The sequence below is a fragment of the Miniopterus schreibersii genome (assembly GCF_964146895.1).
Source record: "Miniopterus schreibersii genome assembly, chromosome: 1".
Taxonomy (NCBI): domain Eukaryota; kingdom Metazoa; phylum Chordata; class Mammalia; order Chiroptera; family Miniopteridae; genus Miniopterus; species Miniopterus schreibersii.
Genome location: NC_138101.1, coordinates 180,052,829 through 180,074,315, shown reverse-complemented (window position 1 = coordinate 180,074,315; position 21,487 = coordinate 180,052,829). Strand labels below are relative to the sequence as shown.

Genomic DNA, 21,487 nt, shown 5'->3' with positions numbered 1-21,487 from the left:
CGGAATGACATCACAATGCAGGCCTGGGAGGGGGTGGCCGGCAGGCACCGCCTCCGCCTCCGCCTCCCTCGGGCTCACTGCTTTGCTATTTGTTAAAGAGCCCATCCTGCTAACCTCTGCAGGACAGGTACAAACAGCACTGCTCATGCACAAGTCGGTCAAGAGAGGTAGGACCCTCCCTCCCCAGGCATTTTAGGAATGAAGGTCAGGAAATCCCCCTCCTCTCCTGAAATAAACAATTTTTAAAAACTTTTCTTTTCCTAGGAACAATGACATTTGCCAGGGTAATGAGGGAAAGCTTGGGTTACCTGAAATAGTTAAGAGCTGATGGAAATAGAGGCAGGCGGGCCCGGGGAACCTTGTCCTAGGCCCAGTTTCTTTTAAAATACATAACAGATAAAGATATTGTGCAAAAAAATAAAGACATTCACATTTTAGCAGTTAAACTTTATTTTACTTTTTAAAATTTTTACTTTTTTGTTTTTCTTTTCTACAAAAGGCAGATAATGATTGTTGATCTGCAATTGTGTTGTGTGTCTACCCCCTGAAAGAGGGCCGAATAGGCAGGGAGCTGAGGAGGGAGGTCTGAGAACACACTCAACGGCACAGCTAGGGGCTCCCAAGCCGCCTCCAGGCCCCCAGGCCCCTCTCCTGGCCGCCTCTGCCTCCCTAGCTCATGTCTATGGTGTTGAAGACCCACTCCGTGAACTTCTTCAGCTTGTCGGAGGCATTCTGGGACTCCTCCTGCAGCCTCAGGTTGTCCTCTCGCAGGTGCTGCACTTCTGCCTGGAGGTGGGCTTTGTCTTCTTTTTCCTGAGAGGCAGAGCAGAAAAGGGCTGAGCACCGTGCCCCACCTGGCCGGCTGCTAGGAAGATGGCTACAGGTCTGTCCGCACCCTCCGCCCGTGTCCACTCTTCCTGCCACTAAACATCTGTAAACAGGCCTGGTTCTGGGGGTTCAGATACTCTAACCCGGGGGACAGGACTTCAGAGATTCACTACAGGTTCATTCTGGAATGTAAATAATGTGTATTTTAATGTCTTTGTTAACAAGGACTGCCTTAAATTTTGGTGGACTGTTTTGGTGGTTGCTGTCTTAATACAGTCACAGCCGCTCAAGAAACAAAACAAGATGTGGGTCTCTGGGCATGAAAGCGTGAATCACGATGACAACATGTGCTTCTGGGCTACTGGCCCATCATACAAGGGGTGGGGAGGCCAGGAGAGGGCTCCGAGGGCTGGCTGAGGCTCGAAGGCTTCCACGAAAGGGAGCAACTGAAGGTCCCCTCGCATTACCTGTGTCAGGGGAAACTGAGGTCCATGCAGCCGCTCCCCGCTTATTCCACTAACACTACTTTAAAGGGGCCGCGTGCCCTGAGAATACGCGATTACCTTCTTCAGATCTTCCCGAAGCATCTTCAGCATCCCTTCCAGCTGGTCCACTTTGGAAGCCAGAGTGGGAGAGGAGTCTTTGCTGCTGGGAACAAGAAACAGTCCAGGTTGGCAGGCGCAGCCAGGGCTGGGCTTGCTTGGCTTTTTTAAAAAACGAGGCAGCTGTATTTGTGACACAGTGTTCAACATCAAATTACTCAGGATGGCAACCCAGTGTGCACTGTCACTTTCAAAAAGAAAATGGTCACTTCAACAAAAGGCTATACAAGCGGGAACTACCGCCGGTCGACAGCTTCCTTTGTTAAAGATGCTGCATTTTCGTGACGAAAGAATACAGGACAATAAGCGAACATGGTCTCCTTGCAGCTAGAGGTGCTTTCCGGCAGGCGCACCTGTGGGGCAGGGAAACGATGCCTGTGTCTGCGGCGGGTTTAAGAGACGGAGAAGGGTGGGTGGGGGACACACACACGCAAGTTCCCCCCTTGGGCAACCAGGAGAGGGCAGGTCTCCGGTTCCCAGAAAATAGTCCGTGACCACGATCCAGCTGCAGGTAAGTTACTGGGCTCACGTCTTAAAAACGATATATAAATATCTTTATTTTTTTAAAATACGATTACACATTTCAAAATCTTGTCAGTGCACCCTAATGTCTTATAGTCTTTGCTATTGTGGTCAACAAGCTAGACACACAATTTCCTGATTTTCTCCCATTTTATTTATGTACAAATAACACCATGCTGGAGGAGTAAAAGAGGGGGCGTTAGAGGAGAAGGCCAGCCACCTGGCTCTACAGATGACATGCTGGGCAAGGGCTGATGACCCCCGGCACCCCTTGACCTGAATTCCAGCTGCGCCAAGATTTCAAGTGAGTTCTCTCCAGGCAAACTTCAGAGCCATGCAACCAAGAACTTACAGCCTTCCAGTGGGAGACTGCAGCTGCCTCTTCCCAGAAGTCAAAGGGGAAGAGGTAGTGACTCTGAATTTTCGGAATCATGAAATAAAAGGTATTCCTTACTTTAAAAATCAAAGTTTGAGTTCGAATTCCTGACCTAAAATGAGCTGTGTTTGTTGTCTTCTGCTAATCCTAGAGCTATAACAAGTTCAAAAGGCAAAAAAATTCACATTGGTATGTAGTGTCAGAGGCTGCGAATTAATGCAATGATGATGATCTTGAAACTTCTAAGACAGAACAACCAATTAAAAGCTGACAAGTGGATTTTCCAAGGTAATGGTCATCTGTGAACACAACCACACAATATGGTGCAGCAAGCTGGCCGGGTTTGGGTGAGCTCAAGGCCAAAGACATGGAAGAGTAAGTGGTGCTGAACAGTCACTAAGGAGGGTGGGGTGTCCTGCACCAGACACCCAGACACCCTCTGCTTCCGGCAGGGCTGATGCAGCCACTGCAGGTTGGCAGGATAGAAGCAACTCGTAACAGCCGATCTTGACTCCCAGAGGTTTGCAAAATGAATTCTGTGCCTGGGTGCACACTGAGAATTTTCAAAAATGTATTTAACTCCATTTGCATTTGTTCATCCACAATGAACAAAGAAAAAGAGCCAATCATCACCTTCCTCTTATTCTACAAAGGTTTAAGAACTGTTCAACAATCCTTCCTCAGGAGACTGGACTTTGCTCACTCAGACTCTCTTTGGTGACCCTGTCCTAAGAAGGAATGTTCGGGGCTCCACTGCCCCTAACATGCAGTTTTAAAGTTGTCAATAGCCAAACTAACTGCCGTTCTCCCAGCTGTCCAATGGTGACAGGGAAGGCAGTGTCTGTCCATTACACTCATGACAAATGATCCCTTACTCTTACACTGTGTGCAAATAGTGCCTCCTTACAAACTTGCTCTGGAATGTCTTCAAGCACAAGCCTACAGTATGTTTGTCAACCTATACCTACCTCACTTTGCCTGTTATTGTCTGTTTCTGGTCAGAAACAGACGATAAATACCTGGACTCTTAGCCATCCTCAAAAGGTTCTAAGGCAGGGCTGGGGAACCTTTTTTCTGCCAAGGGCCATTTGGATATTTATAACATCCTTTGTGGGCCACACAGAATTATCAACTTAAAAATTAACTATGAAAAAAGCTCCTAAATTTATTGAATTTCGAGTTCTGCCTGTGGTTGCCTTGGTAAGGCCAGACCAAATGATTTCTCGGGCATATATGGCCCATGGGCCAGACGCTCCCCAGCCCTGAAGGGAAGACGTTTCACACTGACGAGACTATTCTGCATCACGGATGCTTACTACATGCTCCACACTGGCTGCCGAGATGCTCTAACATACACTAAGTCCTCATTTAATGTCTCACATAGGTTTTGCACTTTTAAGTGCATTCAACAACCAATTTTACCGCAGGCTGATTGACATAACCGAGTTATGTCAATCCCATCAACGTTACAACACAAGGATGTTACTCAAGGACCTCTGGTGTAACAATGTCATACAAGTATCTGGTATCCTCCCCACTTGAAACAGAGGGGAAGAGTCAGCCTCTGCACCCTCAAGCAGGAGTCAAAGTCCATGTTCTTAACTCATAAGAAAATCCTCTGGGTCTCAGTCACTGCTTATTTATCTCACAATCGTAACTACCCCGGTGACCGGATCTCGTGCAGGTCTGAAGCAGTAGGCTGCGGAGACACAGGCATGTTTATTAGCGTGACCAACAAGATGGCTGCAGAAGAGATTCAAGGACTGTGCACAGGCATCTGGGAATATTCTAGTGCAAATGATTCGCCTTACCTTACCACTAAGTCCCAAGGGTATAAGTATATATTGACATTAAACAACAAAGAATATTTGTGATTACAACTTTAAGTCATCAAGCACACAGTTCAGCCGTGTTTACAGTATTTAGTTACAAAGTGTTCCAACTAAAAGGAAGGGCCTGGGCCTGGCCCTGCGGGAGTGAGCTCCACCCAGCTCATCCACGGGGCCTCCATCTCCTTCTTCCCACATCTGCTGGCAGTGTAGGTGACCTGTGTGCAGAGTGGGAACCTCACCACTGGGTGACCTACCTGCCGTAGGACTTCATCTGGGCCAGGGCCTGGTCCTCAAGCTGGTCGCTGTTGGATGCAGCACTCAGGGGGCGATGGTTTTCATCACTAGCAGCAAAGAATGAGGCTCTCTGGACTAGAAAGGAGGTGAGAAACCACTCAGTGTTTGGAAACATCCTGGGCCCTGTCAGAGTCAACAAGTGGCCCACAGTGACATCCAGACAGTGTGCAGGGAAGCGCTGCAAACCCACCTCCCGCCCTCATAGGAAAAGTTGCCGTGTTAAGCTGTGACAGGATAGCAGCACTGTGACTATCCTTTAAAAAATAGTTGTGAATCCATTTTTATAGTTTTCTCTTGCTTATCAGAGTAGCATTCTGCTCAATGCTTCCCTGGAAGCAGGAGTGTGCCACATTTCCAGACCAAGGCTTTCCACCCGGTGATGACATCCAGTGCATCGGAGAGCTAGCACGGAGCTGCTTGACTCCTGAAGTGTTTTCCACAGGCCACCTTGGTGGGCTGTAGCCTAAGTCCACACCGCATGTGCCTCAAAGCATACCAACTGGAAACTCAAGCCGGGAAAACAATCACATTTTTAAAAAACTCCCATCAGAAACACAGAACTTCTACCATTTCATATATAAATGTATGTAACACATATTTACATATATATGAGAATGGCCAACCAATTGAAATTTAGAGTCATGTTAGCCTGGGGCTGCTGTTGGCTAACATGGGGCTACCTTGCTGACTGCCTCATGGTGGCCTGACTTCTGAATTCTGTGGCCTAATCAGTTTCTCCTGAAAACTGGAGCTTGTCTGAATAGCTACTTTCAATTCTTCAGGGAAGAGCAATAAAGTGCCCCACCCCCCAAAAGAAATCATCCGCTATCATCCTCGTTTTATGAGGAACTGCTTACTAATAGCAAAATGATGCTATTTTGGAATGATGATCTTAGAATGAAGTCGGTCTATCCCAAAAAAGGCACCTGACAATCAACGTCAGCACCCAACAGCACCTGTAGTTACATACATCAGCACCATCTAAGGACCACTGGCCTAGAGTAAGCACACAGCCAGGGGACTGGCATGGGAGCAACGCAGACAGAAAACGTGCCACCTCCCTTGGGAGGGATGAATGAGAAGGGCAAAGGGAGCTCCTTGAACCTGTTGGGACAGGCGGGCCGAGCAGGCCCAGCATCCTAACAGATCCAACTGTGCCGTAGCAGTGATGTCTTTACCACGTGATGACCATGTTCTTTTCACCCGGGTGCCAGCTGGGACCCCCTACCACCTGCCCTGCCCACATACAGGAAGGAAGGCATCCAGTTATGAATTCCTAAGCAGAGGAAACGCCAGGCTCCACCTGACTGAATCAGAGGATGAGAGCCCCTGCTCAGCAACTGTGAGCTCAGCTGGCTCCAGGCTATGCTGGTGACCTGAAGGTGCTGTCACTGTGTCCAGAGATGCAGATTGAGCAGGGACTGATCAGAGCACTCCCACCGCAGCCTGACCCTGCCGAGGCCCGAGGTGTACTGTTCAATCTCCAGTGCACTCACCCTCATAGGCTTTGGCGGCATCCACCAAGTTGGACCAGTCCAAATCCGCAGCGGCGTCGGGCAGGGGCATCAGGCCGGGGTCGGGCATGGGCCTTCGGGCCTCCTGGACATCAGTGAGGGAGCTGTCCGAAGCCGAGAACTCTCCTGTGGGAAGACACAAAAGATCAGATACTTCTCGTGCCCACAGGAGAACCACCCAAGAGCTTACCCATCTCCTGTTACCATGGTAGGTCTGTAAGTCACTTGGTACCTAGAATCAGTCTCTAGTGGAGCAGGTCATCAGTGGCCATTTCAAAGCTGAGTTCAACTACAAACTGGCTTCCTCCAGTCTTAAATCTTTTTTTTATAACCTTCTACTATCTCATTTCCAACAGTGTGACTTATGGTGAAGTCAGTTTTTCACTGAGGCTACATGCCTGCTTTTGGGGGAGGTGTTTGTCCACAGTGGGGTCCAGGGCAGCTCCCGCATCTCGCTTTTCCTCACAGTCAAGAGATTCGGGCTGGAGAAAGAGGCATCTTTCCTTCCCAAGGACAAAATAAGCAGCTCCTGGGGTCAGTTCTGGGTTACAAAAGTCCAACATCCTGAGTCCCTTCTAAGGTGACAATTTTTTAAATACAACTACTGAGGCACGGTAACAGCTAACCGTTGCTTAGCCTGGGCAGGGAGGAAAGGTGAAGGAGCTGCGAGTGCCATCCGAGGGCGTGCTGGTGGGGCTCAAGCTCATGATGCAGAGACAGAGAGGGAGGACTGTGGGGCTCAAGAAATGCAAATGCTCTCAATAGGGCAGGAGGGGGAGTGGAAACAGGGCAAGGTGTGCAGAGTCACGAGAAGGGTGCCTCAGAATGTGACAGTGATACTAACAGCCAGGCAGACACAGAACCAACAGTGATGGGCTCAGCTGAAATGTGCCAGCGACTCCAGGAATACCTGCTTACAAGGAGTTAAAAAATTTCGTCAATTATGAAGGCCTGGTAAACCAGGGTATATTTAGTGCTTGTTTCCCTTTCAAATTACATGGAGAACTGCTCTGTAGTGCAGCTGCTAGTTATTAATGTGCTTAAAATTAGCAAAATTATGAGTAAATGGAAATCAACAAATACTGCCAGATATTAATGCTCAGTTCTATTTAAACTTGCTCCCACCAGAGGTAAGTAGGTGGAGCAGACAATTTTGTGTGTCAGTCATAACCCTCTGCCCTTTTGTATCTGGGGCTCAAATTAACATATGGGGGGAAAAGAAGTGACCTCTCCCCATTGCCCACACATGTCAGTGGTATTCCCACAAAACGAGGCCAGGGTAACAAGGACTGCTTGGTTTGGGACATGGGATCAAGGTGCTGCTACTTGACTCTCAGGAAAGCAAGAGGTAATGGGCAGGTGCTCAGAGGAGGAGACTTGTTCATTCTAGTTATCAGGGCCAGGCCTTTACCCCCAGGCTCCATTGACTGAATGATGGCTGTGGATGGTTCTCTGGGCTGATGTCTTAGAATGGAAGCTTCTAGAAGACAGGGCCTACACTGACAGACATGTGCATAGAGGCCTTCACAAAGGTTTAAGGAAGTGCAGGGAAGTTAGAGAAGCACACAAGGCAGGCAGAAAGTTAGGGTAGCAATGGAATTCAGGGGATAGTGGCCCCAATGTGGGGACAGAAAGGGAGAAAGCTCTCTGGCATATTGGGTCACTACCAGGAGGTTTTTTCTGACGTCTGGATGGTAAAAAGTAGACACTTCCTGTGTCAGATTTGGTTCTTTGGGGATAAGCTCCTGGAGCAAAGAGAAACAAAATTCAAGCTGCAGCTGGATGGGGGAGGGAGGAGAGGAGGCTGGCACAATCTTCAAGTGGTGCCTGCAGGGTGAGAGGGGGGAATGGGAAACAGGGAGCAGGGTGGAGACGATGGAGGAACGTCCATGTGAGTGGGCTGAGAGCTCACAAAAGATGCAGGGAGAAAGCCAACCAGGCGAGCAGCAGTTCAAATAAAGTGCCACTCCAAGAAGCAGCAGAAGGAAAAGGAACGTGGGAACGAATGGACAAAGAATTCCAAGAAGGAAATAAAGGGTCGAAGGGAGGTGGGGTTACAGCTGCATAAATAAACAATAAGCGGGAACACAGGCTCCAAACAGGTACCTGCTGTGCTGGGTCACAGTGGGGAGCAGGTATGGAACCCTGAAATGGAGGGGGACAGAGAGAGGAAAAAAAAACAAATTTAAACCCATAATCCCAGAATATGGCCCTTCATAAAACTGGGATCGAGTTAGGTCCTAGGGCAAACAAGACCTTCATGAACCAAAGGCAAGAGCATGGAGGTACCTTGTCATCAATACGCCTTTTCCTAAAATACTTGCTTGCTCATTGAATGAATGAAAGAAGCAACAAACAAGTGGTTGACCCCACAGGCAATAATCCTCACAGTCTGGGAAAGACAGAGAACAATGGCAAGTGTGGTTCTCACAGTGGCTGGAGGGAGGCAGTGGATACAGTGTCTAAGAAGTAACTAAACTACTGTTAGTCAAATTTTCCCAATCTGGTAAAAATAATTATTCTCAAAATAAACCTTTGTGTTCAAATTCAAATTCATCAGGTCATTAGGAAGGTCTGGAAATCTGTATTTTTGACAAAGACCTGATAGGGCAGCTTTTACAACACATCTGGTGCCCAGGTTTTTGAGGCTGTCATCTGGGGGAGGTTCTGGATCTGATGGCCAGGGGGCCTTGCATTCCTGTGTCCTCTGGGACTGTCACAATCAGAGAGAAAGTTCTTGACAGTCCATCACCACCAGGGCACTGCACAGACAGCAGACTGAAACAATCTCCAGTCCTTCTGTGAAAGAGGCTTATGTGTTTGTTCAGATTTGGCCTAGGGGAAGGTTCAGAGTTGGCACACAACTAGGGCCTGGCCTATGACAGGGCTCTCAGGGAACAAAGGCTGGTGGATGCCATCTTGTTTTTCTTCCTCACTCCAGCTTACCAGTATCTCCCGAAAGAAGTTTACACACTCATCTGGCATCTTGATTTTGTGACTGCTGCCCAGGTGGCACGTCTAGATGGCCTGGTTCTGGAGACCAGTAGGGTTTATGCTTGCAGCCCCACAGGACTACATATATTTGCATACTTTAAAAGCTGCTGCCAGATGATCTGGCTTCCTATCAGCCTGAATATAAATACTAACTGAGACCCTCCCCTGTGGGAAACTGGCGGGGTCTTGGCACACCCTCAACTACGGGGGGGTCACTAAAAATAAAGTTGGTTGCCTGGACATCACAAAGGTTTGAAAGAAAAGAGCTAGGGCAGAGATGAACACTAAGGTTCATCCCTTGCATGAGGCCACTCCTTTAAGACTTGGAGAAGTGGTTGTTTCTCCTAGTGTACAGAAACCAACACAGAGTCAAGGAAGGTAAAGAATCAGAAAAATATGTTCCAAACAAAAACAAGATAAACCCGCAAAAAAGGTTAATAAAATGGAGATAAGTTATTTACCTGACAAAGAATTAGAAATAAAGTTCATAAAGTTGTTCGCTGAACTTGGGAGAATGGATGAACGAAGAGACAGAAAACATAAGTACCAAAGAGAAGTCACATAGCTGAAGAATACAATAACCAAATTGAAAAACACAATGGAGGGGTTCAACAGCAGACTAGATGAAGAAGAGGACTGGTGAACTCAAAGACAGGGCAATGGAGCTCAATCAAGAGGAGCAAAAAGAAAAACAGGAAAAAAATAGTGAAGATAGCTTAAGGGACTTATGAGACAACATCAAGTGGACCAACATTCACATTGTAAGAGTCCTGAAAGGAGAAAAGAGAAAGAGGGAAAAAACTTATTTGTAGAAGTATTGACTGAAAACTTCCCTAACCTGGGGAAGAAACAGACATACAGTTCCAAAATGTCAAGAGAGTTCTAAATAAGATGAACCCAAATGGACCCACACAACATTATAATTAAAATGTCAGAAGTGAAAGACAAGGAATTTTAAAAGCAGAAAGAGAAAAACAACTTGTTGGGTACAGGAGAGCACACATAAGACTACAGACAGATTTTCCAGCAGAAACTTTGCAGGTCAGAGAGCAGTGGCATGATATATTCAAACTCCTTAATGAAGAAACTTCCAACCAAGACTACACTCCTTAGTGAAGTTGTCATTCAGAATTGCAGAGAAAAAGAGTTTTCCAGACAAGCAAATGCTAAAGGAGCTCAACACAACTAGACTAGCCTTACAAGAAATGTTAAAGGGACATATTTATGCTGAAAAGAATGGGTACTGATTAAAGTATAAATTTCACTGGAAAAGGTAAATATATAAAAAGGCGGCAGATTAATCACTTATAAAACTAGGATGAAGGTTAAAAGTCAAAAGTAATAAAAATAACTATAACTATAAGAGACAAGGGATACACAAGATAAAACAATGTAAATTCTCATATCAAAAAACAAAATATTGGGGGAGAGAGTAATAGTATAGTACTTTAGAATGCATTTAAACTTAAGCTGTTAACAACTAAAAATAGGCTGTTATAAATGTAAGTTATTACATGTAAGCCTCCTGGTAACCACAAAGCAATAAAACCTACTGTAGACATACAAAAGATAAAGAGAAAGAAATCTAAGCATACCACTATATAACGTCATCAAACTACAAAGGAAAAGAGCAAGAAAGAAAGAACAGAGGAATTACAAAAAGACAGAAAACAACAAAATGGCAGTAAGTACATACGTATTGATAATTACTTTAAATGTAAATACCCTAATGCTTATAAAAAAAGAAGACCCATCTACCTGCTGCTTATAAGAGACTCACTTCAGATGTAATGACATACACAAACTAAAAGTGAAGCGATGGAAAAAGATATCCCAGGCAAATGGAAACCTAAAGAAGGCTGGGATAGCTATACTGATATTAGATAAAAAGACAAAGGAGGGCATTACATGATGATAAAGAGGTCAACCCAACAAGAAGTTACAACATTTGTAACTATTTACACATTAATAGAGGAGCACCTAAATACATAAAGCAAATATTAGCAGACCTAAGGGAGAAATAGACAGCAATACAATAATAGTGGGGACTTTAATAACCCACTTACGTCAATGGATAGATCTCAGCCAATCAGAAAATCAATAAGGAAACACTGACTTTAAATGTCACATTAGACCTGATGGACTTTAATATATTAAAAATATTCTACCCAAAAGTGACAGAATACACATTCTTCTCAAGCACACATGGAACATTATCCAAGACAGAGCAGACATTAGGCTACAAAACACGTCAATGAATTTAAAAAGATTCAAATCATATCAAGCATCTTTTCCCACCACAATGGTATAAAACCTGAAATTACAAGAAGAAAATAAAAATCCGCAAATATGTGGAGTTTAAGCAACATGATACTGAATAACGAAGAGGTCAAAGGAAAATAAAAAAGAAAAAAAATACCATGAAACAAATGAAAATGGAAATAAAACATACCAAAACCAATGGGATGCAGCCAAAACAGTTCTAAGGAAGTTCATAGTAGTAAAATGCCTACATCAAGAAACAAGAAAAATCTCAAACCACCTAATTTTACACCTCAAGGATCTAGAAACAACGACAAATGAAGCCCCAAATTAGGAGAAGGCAACAAATGAAACAGACTAAAAAACAAAACAAAACAAAACAAAACCAGTAAAACTAAACTGGCTGTTTGCAAATACAAACAAAAGAAACAAAACTTTAGCTACACTCACCACACAAAAAAATAGAGGAGACGCAAATAAAATCAGAAATGAAAGAGGAGACATTACAACTGATACTACAGAAATAGAGAGGATCATAATAGACTACTATTAACAATCATACACCAACAAATTGGACAACCTAGAAGAAATGGATAAATTCCTAGAAACATAACCTACCAAGACTGAATCATAAAGAGACAGAAAATCGGAACAGACATATTACTAGTAAGGAGATTGAATCAGTAATCACAAACCTCCCCATAAACAAAAGTCCAGGACCACAGCGCTTTACAGGCAAAATCTATTAAACATTCAAAGAAGAATTAAAACCAACTTTCACAAACTCTTCCAAAAAAATGGAAGTGGAAGGAACAGTTCCAAACTCATTTTATGAGGACAGCATTTTCCTGATATTGAAACTAGACAGAGAAAAGAAAATTACAGGCCAATATCCTTGATGAACATAGATGCAAAAGTCCTCAACAAAATATTAGCAGACTGAATTCAACAAGACATTGAAAGGATCATACACCACGATTAAGTGGGATTTATTACAGGAATGCAAGGATGGTTCAACATCTACAAATCAATCAATGTAATAACACTACATTAATAAAATAAAGTATAAAAACCATATGATCATCACAAGAGATGCAGAAAAAGCATTTGAAAAAATTCAACATCCATTTATGATAAAAACTCTCAACATACTGGTTATAGGAGGAATGTACATCAACATAATAAAGGCCATATATAATCCCACAGCTAACATCATACTCAGTGGTGAAAAGGTGAAAGCCTTTGCTCTAAGCTCAGAAACAAGACAAGGCTGCCCACTCTCATCACTTCTATTCAGCATAGTATTGGAAATTGTAGCCACAGCAATTAGACAAAAAAAAGAAATAAAAGGTATCCAAATAGGAAAAGAAGAGGTAAAACTCACTATTTGCAGATGACAGATAATATTAGAGAACCCTAAGGACTCCACCGTGAAACTTTAAATGAATTCAGTAAAGTTGCAGGATACAAAACCAATACACAAAATTTGTTGTGTTTCTATACACTAATAACAAACTATCAGAAAGAGAAATTAAGAAAACAATTCTATTTACAATGGCATAAATTTAACCAAGGAAGTAAAAGGCCTGTACTCTGAAAATGGTAAGACATTGGTGAAAGAAACTGAATACGGCACAAGTCAAATGGAAGGATATACCATGCTGATGGACTGGAAGAACTAATATCATTAAGATATCTACACTACCCAAAGCAATCTACAAATTCAGTGCAATTCCTAACAAACTACCAATAGCATTTCTCAAAGAACTAGAACAGACAATCCTAAAATTGATATTGAATCACAGAAGACCTCAAATACTAAAGTAATTTTGGGAAAGAACAACAAAGTAATCTTGGAAAAGAAAAAAAATGTGGAAGCATCACATTTCCTGATTTCGAACTATATTACAAAGCTACAGTAATCAAAACTATAGTATTGGTATAAAAACAGACATATAAATCAATGGAATAGAAAAGAGTACAGAAATAAACGCACGCATATACGGTCAATTAATTCACAACATAGGAGCCAAGAACAGACAATGGAGAAGGGACAGTCTCTTCAATAAATGGTATTGGGAAAACTAAACCACCACATGCAGAAGAATGAGCCTGGACCATTCTTTTACACCCACAAAAACTAACTCATGATAGATTAAAGATTTGAATGTAAGAATGAGTTTTGGCAAGTATGTGGAGATAAGAGGAATCCTTGTGCACTGTTGGCACGGATGTAAATTGGTGTAGCCAGTACAGAAAACAGTATGGAATTTCCTCAAAATAAAACTACAATATGATTTAGCACTTCCACTTCTGGGTATTTACCCAAAGAAGGTGAAAACACTAACTTGGAGAGACAGAAGCAACCCCATGTTCACCACAGCATTATTTGCAATAGCCAAGATGTGGAAATAACCTAAGTGTCCACTGATGAATGAACCAATAAAGAAAATGTGGTATACATACAATGGAATATTATTCAGCCACAAAAAACAAAATCTTGCTATTAGCAAAAACATGCTGGACCTGGAGGGCACTGTGCTGAGAAAAGTCTGACAGAGAAAGTCATGAGGATGCAGTGTGGTGACTATAGTTAATAATATAGGGTGGGGCACAAGTAGGTTTATAGTTGGTATGTGAAAGTTTACTCTTGTATTATTATTTATTAATTATTGTATTATTTTCTATACGACTGTAAACCTACTTTTGCCCCACCCTTTACTGTACTACATAGTTGAAAGTTGTGAGGGGAATAAATCTTCAAAGTTCTCACACAAAAATAACTTTGTAATTATGTATGGTGACAGATGGTAACTAGACTCATTGTGGTGGTCATTTTGCAATATAAACAAATATCAAGTTATTATGTTGAACATCTGAAACTAATATAATGTTATATATCAATTTTACTTTAATAGGAATAACACACACACACAGGCATCCCAGGTAACTCATGGTCTGGTGAGGTTGAACATCTGTACCCCGTGGTCTGGGATTACTGGTGAGAGGCTAAATGAGGGGCTGGTGAGCAGAGATAATCTGATGTGTGTTAGGAGAACTTCCTTCGGTTATCATTCTCTGAGCAAACTGAGTGACACTGTCTCTGGGGACACTGGCCATCATCAGCAGGGCTAGTCAGCTGTAGCTGGAAACAAACTTACCATGCAAGGACTTCATTCCCAAGGTGTAAGAAGGCCTCCGCAACGGAAGAGACTTGGGGAGAGAAGGGTACGTGCTACTGAAGAGGACATCGTTGGGCAGGGCTTGGTCCAGCAGTGAGGCCCTCGACGGGAAGAACTGCTCCCTCTGGCTGCTGTAAATACTCTCATCCGACAGCGTTCTGTGCAGGGCCCGCCTTGAGGTGGGGGTGGTAGGAAAAGGAGACTGAGGCGAGGAGAGCGCATGGAACTGAAAAACAGTGCCAAGACAACAGAAGGTCAATTTTCCTGGTCACACGCCCAAGACTCAGGTTGGGGAGAATGAGAGGATTAGCAAATTCACTGCTCTTAGACACACCCCATCAAATCCTGGAGCCCAACAAGGATGTCTCAGGGTCTACCACTTCTGTCTACATTCTGAGGGCCAAAATGAGAGTTCCTGGTCATCAGATCCTTCTAGCCCAGCATGATGGCTACCAGTGCTCAGTGCATAATTCAGATATATAATTAAGCAAATCCATTAATATCATGTCATGGCTAAGAACAAATCAGGATCAGACTAATGTGAGCTGTATGTGAATCCTGTGTCATTTACCAAATCATGTAATCTCTCTGAGTCCAACTCCATGTCTGGGAAATGGTGGCATCACCTCTCAGGATTACTAGGGGGTTAAAGGAAACCTGGACTAATCATAGCAGCCTATATCAGTGGTATTATGAAATGTTACAGCCCCCAGGGAACAGCCATGGTGCCAGGAAGGTATCCTCAGAAGCTTGGCAAGTGACTGCATGTTTGCTGGGCAACAAGAGCATTTGATCATCACAATATAGTAACTCAAATAATAGGTGGCGCTTGATAAACATTAGCTGCTATAATTATATTTAATGAGTTTTGGCAATAATTTACTTTTTGAGATAGATTTCTATTCATGAAGTGAAAACGGGAAAGTCATCTTTATAAAAGACAAGTATTTATGTAGTTATGGAAAAATGACACATGTTCCAGATTCCAGATAGTGCATCTCTTATTGAAGTCTTTTGCCTTTGTGACCAGACTTGACTTTAGTGGAGGTTCTTCTGCAAAGAGCAAGCTTCTGAGAATCCCACTCATTGAGAGACAACAGACACATTACCAATATTTAAATATCCAGCATCCTAAAAGCCAAAAGAGTAATTGGTCCATTAACAAGAAAGCTATCTCTATTCAGTTGCTCTTAGACTACTCTTCACCTTGGCAAGGAGAGCAATGTGGGGACAGGTGAAGGTGTGCGTAGGAGGGCTGAGTCACTGCTGGCACTTGGAAGGGGCAGAGACAACCATACAACAACACTTCCATTTAGAGAGCTGAGAACAGAGTTGATACTCAGGCTCATTCACGTGCTCAGGATCTAACAAACCAAGGGTTAATCAAATCAATAACCACCCACAATGTCGTGTGCACAACTGCTGCATAAACATAAAAGAAGTATAATCGAAGGCACTGCAAATGAGCCTCAGGTATAGCCAATTGTGTAAAACTTGTGCTCACTTTAAAAAATTCATGATGAGAAAAACCCAAGGTACATATGTGCTTGCCTAGAAAACTGAGCTATGAGAAATGCCTTGTGAGTCTTTAAGTGGAGGGATCTTAGTACGGAAATAATGATTTCTCTTCTCTCACTTTACAGAGAAGAGTGGGCATTTGAGAGGTTAAATGACTTGCTAATTACAATTAAAAAATACAAACAAACCAGGTCATCTCTCCTCCATCTGCAAGGCTCTAGGACTATCATGTAGGCCTCTGCCTACCACGTCAGAGCTCAGATCTCTATTCACAATCTGTTCTCAGTCTTTTTTAGCACCTCTGGGTTCAGCACAGGGATTTCCTTCTCCAGTGAGTATTCCCACCCTGATGGTTTTACAGGAGGGAAAATTTCCACCAACTCTAGTTTCAGTTTCACTGGGAACTATTAGTATACTTCATAGCATTCGATGGTGGCCTTGAAGAGGTCCTCTGAGCAGCATGCTTCATTAAACATCCTTCATTATAACATCCTGCAGGAAAGGGAGGCAGGACAGGAGATGGAAGGAAGCAATCTGCCCAGATGCTTTCTGCATACTGAAAAGTAGCAGGACCTTAGTCTTGTCCAAACTCATTAGGATGGTTCCTCACCCCATCCCTCTTTAATTCCAGACTTGGAGGTGGGCACACCTCTCCAGTTCCTTCAAGTGCCCTCTACTTTCCTGCAGGTCAGACCTGAGACTGGCCGAGGGGGCCCGCCCAATTTTGAAACTATACTGCAAGGAGTCCTAAGATCACATCCAACCTCCCATCAGAGAAACTGCTTTCTCAGTTCTATGTATTGGGCTTCCATGTATAATTTTATTCAAAGAGTTTTCGAGCTTTAAAATCACTTGGGCAGCATTGATCTACTCTGGTCTTCTATTTTAACGCAGAGGATCAAGGCCTAGAGAGGTGGCATCTTGCTCCAAGTCAGTTTCCTGTTTTCTCACTTTTTCTAGTCCCCCTGGTTACCAGTGAAATAAGTTACCTGCATTTGCAACACACAGGTATCAGGCCTTCCTAAGCACTGGGGCTGCATGAGGCCTTTTCCTTTGGTCTGCACCCGAGTGTTGGCAGGAAAGCAGGACTGCTGGTTTGCACTATTGTCTTTTCACTTGCCCCTGTATGCAGCCCTCATGGGAAACACGGTTATCCCATCTCTGCCTGACAAGGAGGCTTCTTATAATGTTACAGCTCTGCCACTTTCCTTGAGGTAGGAGCTCCACAGCCTCTGCGTGGAGCTCTGCAGCCACCCACCTCCCAGCACAGCCTGCCAGGCCGAGCACTGCAGACACCCATATCTTGCGCTGCTGGTAAACGAGCTTGGGAGTGGCCCTGCCATTTGATGTTAACGCTCTCTCATAGGTAGCACTTGCTGGCCAATAAAGCCAACACGGTGTGAGTGAGTTCCAAGTATCGCAGCCTGAAGCTGCTGCTCCTGGCACCTGGAGCCTGATGCAGTGGCTTGGAGCCCTGAGCCGGGTGTGACCTGGAAGACTTGAAGGGCACGTGGCCTTCCTGACACAGCAGAGCCACGGTCATCCAGACAGTAAATCTCAGAAGACACACGGAGCTACTTAGCTGAACTCATCTGAAACCAAACCAAAACGGATGGAATCGAAGAGAAAACAGGATCTTTCCAGCTCCTGCTTCCAGCCTTTTTACAGTAATAATTTCAGCAGCATTTTCTTTGCAGAGGGTCTGACAGTAATATAGTCACAGCATAATGTGCACCCCTGTTTTAAATAGGAATGCTAAAGCAATTCATTTTGGAAATAAAAGCCAAGACCTAAAATAACGGCAAAATGGGCATTTGCTTTCAATTATTTCCAGTGCATGAGTGAATCAGAAGAATGAAAGCTCTAAGCTTTCCCCTTCCAAAATGTTCAACTAAGACTTGGAGGAAAGATTCCTTCCATGGCAAGTTTTACTTTCCTCTAAACCAAAGGAAAAATGTAAAATAATTTTTATTTTTAAACTGGTCCTTAAACATTTTAATACACCTCGTTGGGTTTTGACGGATAAAGAAATTTCAAGTACTATCTCTTGCGAGGTTGCTAAGGAAACCATTTGTTCCCTGGGTGATGAGTCAGAACTGTTAAGTGCTGGCTTATAAAACAAATTACAGAAATCAAGAATGGCATGTCTTTAAAATGATTTATGATCTTAATGTTTGTGTTAATAAATCATTTCTTTTGCAAAACTCCAGAATGATCTTTGGAGTCCATTTTGGTCCTGTGGATGCTGATTTTTAAGTTTAGGAGTGTCTGGCCCATCTGGAGGAAAAACACACACGTGTGCACTGGGATGGTGCTGAGGAAGCCTGCAGGGACACGACCACACAGCTCCTGCAGACGGCGCGCTCCCTGTATTCTGATCAGTCTGAGGATGGTGAGTAGATAATAGTCTAGCTTGCTTTTTCAATTGATTCTTGAAGTTTTTAAGTGAAGCTTGCCAGTCACTTCAAACAGAATACAAATCATTTATCTAAGAACCTGGTAAACAAAACACATCAAAGTTTACTGCCATGACCTTCCTGGGGTGGATGCCTTCTCCTGGGCACCCCGCTACTGCAGACAGAAGTGCCTTACAGTCAGAGTGAATACCTATGGGCTCCACTCAACACATACCAGCCCCGAGCCCTGGGAGCTGCTAATCTCAGAGGACAAGAGTGGAGTGCCTTAAGTAGGATCCTCCAAGCTGAGGTGAGCAGAACAAACCGTTTCAGGTGGCAATGCAAACATGTGGCCACTGACACACAAGCACAAGCTCTGAGCAAGTGCCTGGGACTGAATGGGGAGAGACTTGGGTTCTAGGGAAGGCACCTGGAGTCTGGAGTTCTGAGAGGGAATGGAGAGAAGGCTTTATGAAGTAAAGAGAGTCTGGAAGTTCTGAAGGTAAGTGTGCAGACCTAGTCTGCTAGACTAAAGAGCACACAGGGTATGGCCAGTACATTTGCTTGGCCAGGGTCAGGGGGCGGAAGCAAGGCCAGAGCACAGAGTGTGGTGGGCACACAGGGCAGGGGCTATTTGTGGGAGAAGGGAGCCTTTTGGACAGAAGGCACTAAAACCCTTACAGAAAAATTTGTCTGACAGGGGCCTCAGATAGCCCTGTGGAGTTCTGAGGAGCAATGGCACTCGAGTGATAACGTTCATGGAAGAGTGCAGCTTGTGCACTGCAAGCGGGGGCAATGGAAGGAGGAACAGTGGGGTAGTGATAGGTTCACATCAACCCAGACTAAAGGGATGTGGGTGCAGGAACAGAACCTTTGGAAAACCCTGGAACTAGTAATTGGGAAGATTGGGTGATGGCGGGAAGTGGGCTGCAATGAGGAGGAGCTAGGAACCAGCGCTCCCTGGAGGGAGTGACTGCAGTGGGCAGCTCCAGCCCACCTGGCCTCTCTCTAACCCTGTTTACCCTAAGCTCTGTCTTGTACCTTAAAGTTCTTCTGGGATTCGGGAGTTGGGCTTTCAAGGTCGATGAGCTTCTTGAGATCCTCCTCAATGGTGGACTTGGAGGTTGGCTTAGGAGATGCTCGGAGGTCCCTGGTGGAGGCACGCAGCCTGGTGTGGGCTATTTCACTGCCATCACTCTGATGACGCCTTGAAGCAAAGGAAAGAGATGGCAGGACTAGATCAGTAAGGTGGACCAAAGGGCACAATGGGCTCGGAAGGATGTAAGTCAACGGAGAAATATTATAGGAGAGAAAAGGAAAATTACTGCTGTTCAATTAGAAGCTACTCAGATAAATTCTTGTTAAATGAATGAAACCAATCTGAAACAGAAAATAAAAAGTCTAAAGAAAAAAATCATTCTTTTACAGGAAGCAATTAGCTCTACTAAGCCAAAATTAGCAACAGACTTTTTAATAAAAGACACAGGGTATGAATCCCAAATGCAATCTTCTTACAGACAAAAACAAAATAATTGAATGAATCATTTATTCTTTTTCGATGTACTACCTTGTAAAATGTTCTTTACAGTCAGTCCTTTATATATGTAGTCACTTACTTCCTCATGTTCCCTCTGGTGCCTCCTGGCCCAGTTAAGAACTAAATGGGAGGGTGTGATTAATATCAAGGGGATGGGAGTCTTTGCACCAGAGGGCTGATTACTCTGAAGTCTGTTCTTTAGAACACTGTTGTCCCCCTTATCCGAGGTTTTGCTTTCTCCGGTTACATTTACCCACGGTCAACCATGATCCCAAAGTATTAAATGGAAGAATTCAGAAATAGACAATTCTTAAATTTTAAATTGTGTGCTATTCTGAGTAGTGTGACTGAAACTGTGTACCTTCCTGCCCAGGATGTGAACCTTCCCTTTGTCCAGTGAATCCACAGGTGTATGATGCCCACCCATTGGTCACCTAGTAGCCGTCTTCAGTTACCAAATCATTTTCACAGAGAGACGACATTCACATAACCCTAATTACAGCATGGTGTTATAATTGTGCTATTTTATTATTAGTTATTGTTGTTAATCTCTTACTGTGCCTAATTTATAAATTAAACTATCAATGGTATGTATAGGAAACAACACAGTATATACAGAGTTCGGTATTCTCTGCAGTTTCAGGCATCCACTGGGGGTTACAGAACATATCTGCCATGGATAAGGGGGACTAATGTACTGTTTCCTAGGAGATCTAAGATTCTCAAATCTGAATGGATTACAATACATCTTATTTAAGGAATGAGGTGGGAGAAATAATTTAAGGAAAGCTTTACTTACAGAAAATAATAATAACCTCCCTACACAATCACTCTTCCCTACTTCCTAGCCTGGCCACCACCTCGGCTGTAGAAAACTGCTCCCAACTTTTCTGTTCTCTGTCATGTTAAAAGCAAACCAGCAAGTAAGAGAAGCAAGAGAATCCTTACTTTCTTGTGTCCATAAATCCCACAGAGTTGATGGTCCCTTCAGGTTTTTTCCATCCAATCAGGTACTTGCTGGTTGCGCCCTGGCGAGGGTAGAAAGTCCTGGGGCCCGACGAGGAAGACGAGGAGGAGAAGGAAGGCGCGAGCTGCGCGGAGGTGGCGGCGTGAAGCTCTTCTTTGGGGGAACTCCTGGCACTGGCGAAGACGACAGGGCTGGCGGAGTGGCGGGAGCTCACGGTGCTGAGGAGAGCAGGACAAGGACAATGGACCCGGTGTGCGTGTGCGCACGGGGTCCACACGCCAGCACCAGGGGTGTCATCCAGGACAGGGTTAGGCCGGGTGAAGCGCAACGGACAGTTCGTAAAATATTACAGGGGGTCTGGTTGGCCTTCCTCGCTCTCTCACTATAATTTGAACGTCTGCTGGCAGAGTGAAGGGCGGTCAGTGGGGCTCAGTCTGCACTTTACATGAAAAAGTAAGAACAGCGAAGACTGTCAGGGGCACCCTGAAACACTCTGGTCTTAACACGCTCTTAAGTCTGTTACAGTGAGGTCTGCAGGAGGCAAGCAGCAGGGAGGCCTGCAGTAAGGGGTACAGCAGTCTCAGGGCTGTCTGTCTTGCCTTCCTCAGAACCAGGGGTCATGGTGACGCTACCCAGGCCCCAGCCAAGAGCAGGAGCGGAGAC

At 44.2% G+C, this 21,487-nt stretch overlaps 1 protein-coding gene across 8 annotated transcripts in view; it reads right to left on the bottom strand.

Annotated features, from left to right (window-relative positions):
* Positions 1–428: 428 nt before the first annotated feature.
* Positions 429–21,487, bottom strand: part of SIPA1L1 (signal induced proliferation associated 1 like 1) — a 392,555-nt gene continuing 371,496 nt past the window's right edge. For 6 of the 8 annotated variants that reach the window (XM_081116818.1, XM_081116817.1, XM_081116822.1 and 3 more), the window contains 7 exons: positions 20,806–21,042; positions 19,362–19,527; positions 14,386–14,632; positions 5,951–6,094; positions 4,415–4,529; positions 1,392–1,476; positions 429–813 (listed from right to left, as the gene is read on the bottom strand). In XM_081116818.1, coding sequence (XP_080972944.1) covers positions 670–813; positions 1,392–1,476; positions 4,415–4,529; positions 5,951–6,094; positions 14,386–14,632; positions 19,362–19,527; positions 20,806–21,042 — 1,138 coding nt within the window. In that variant the 3' untranslated portion in view covers positions 429–669. The remainder of the gene's footprint in view (positions 814–1,391; positions 1,477–4,414; positions 4,530–5,950; positions 6,095–14,385; positions 14,633–19,361; positions 19,528–20,805; positions 21,043–21,487) is intronic. The other 2 variants (XM_081116824.1, XM_081116823.1) reach the window with 1 other exon arrangement.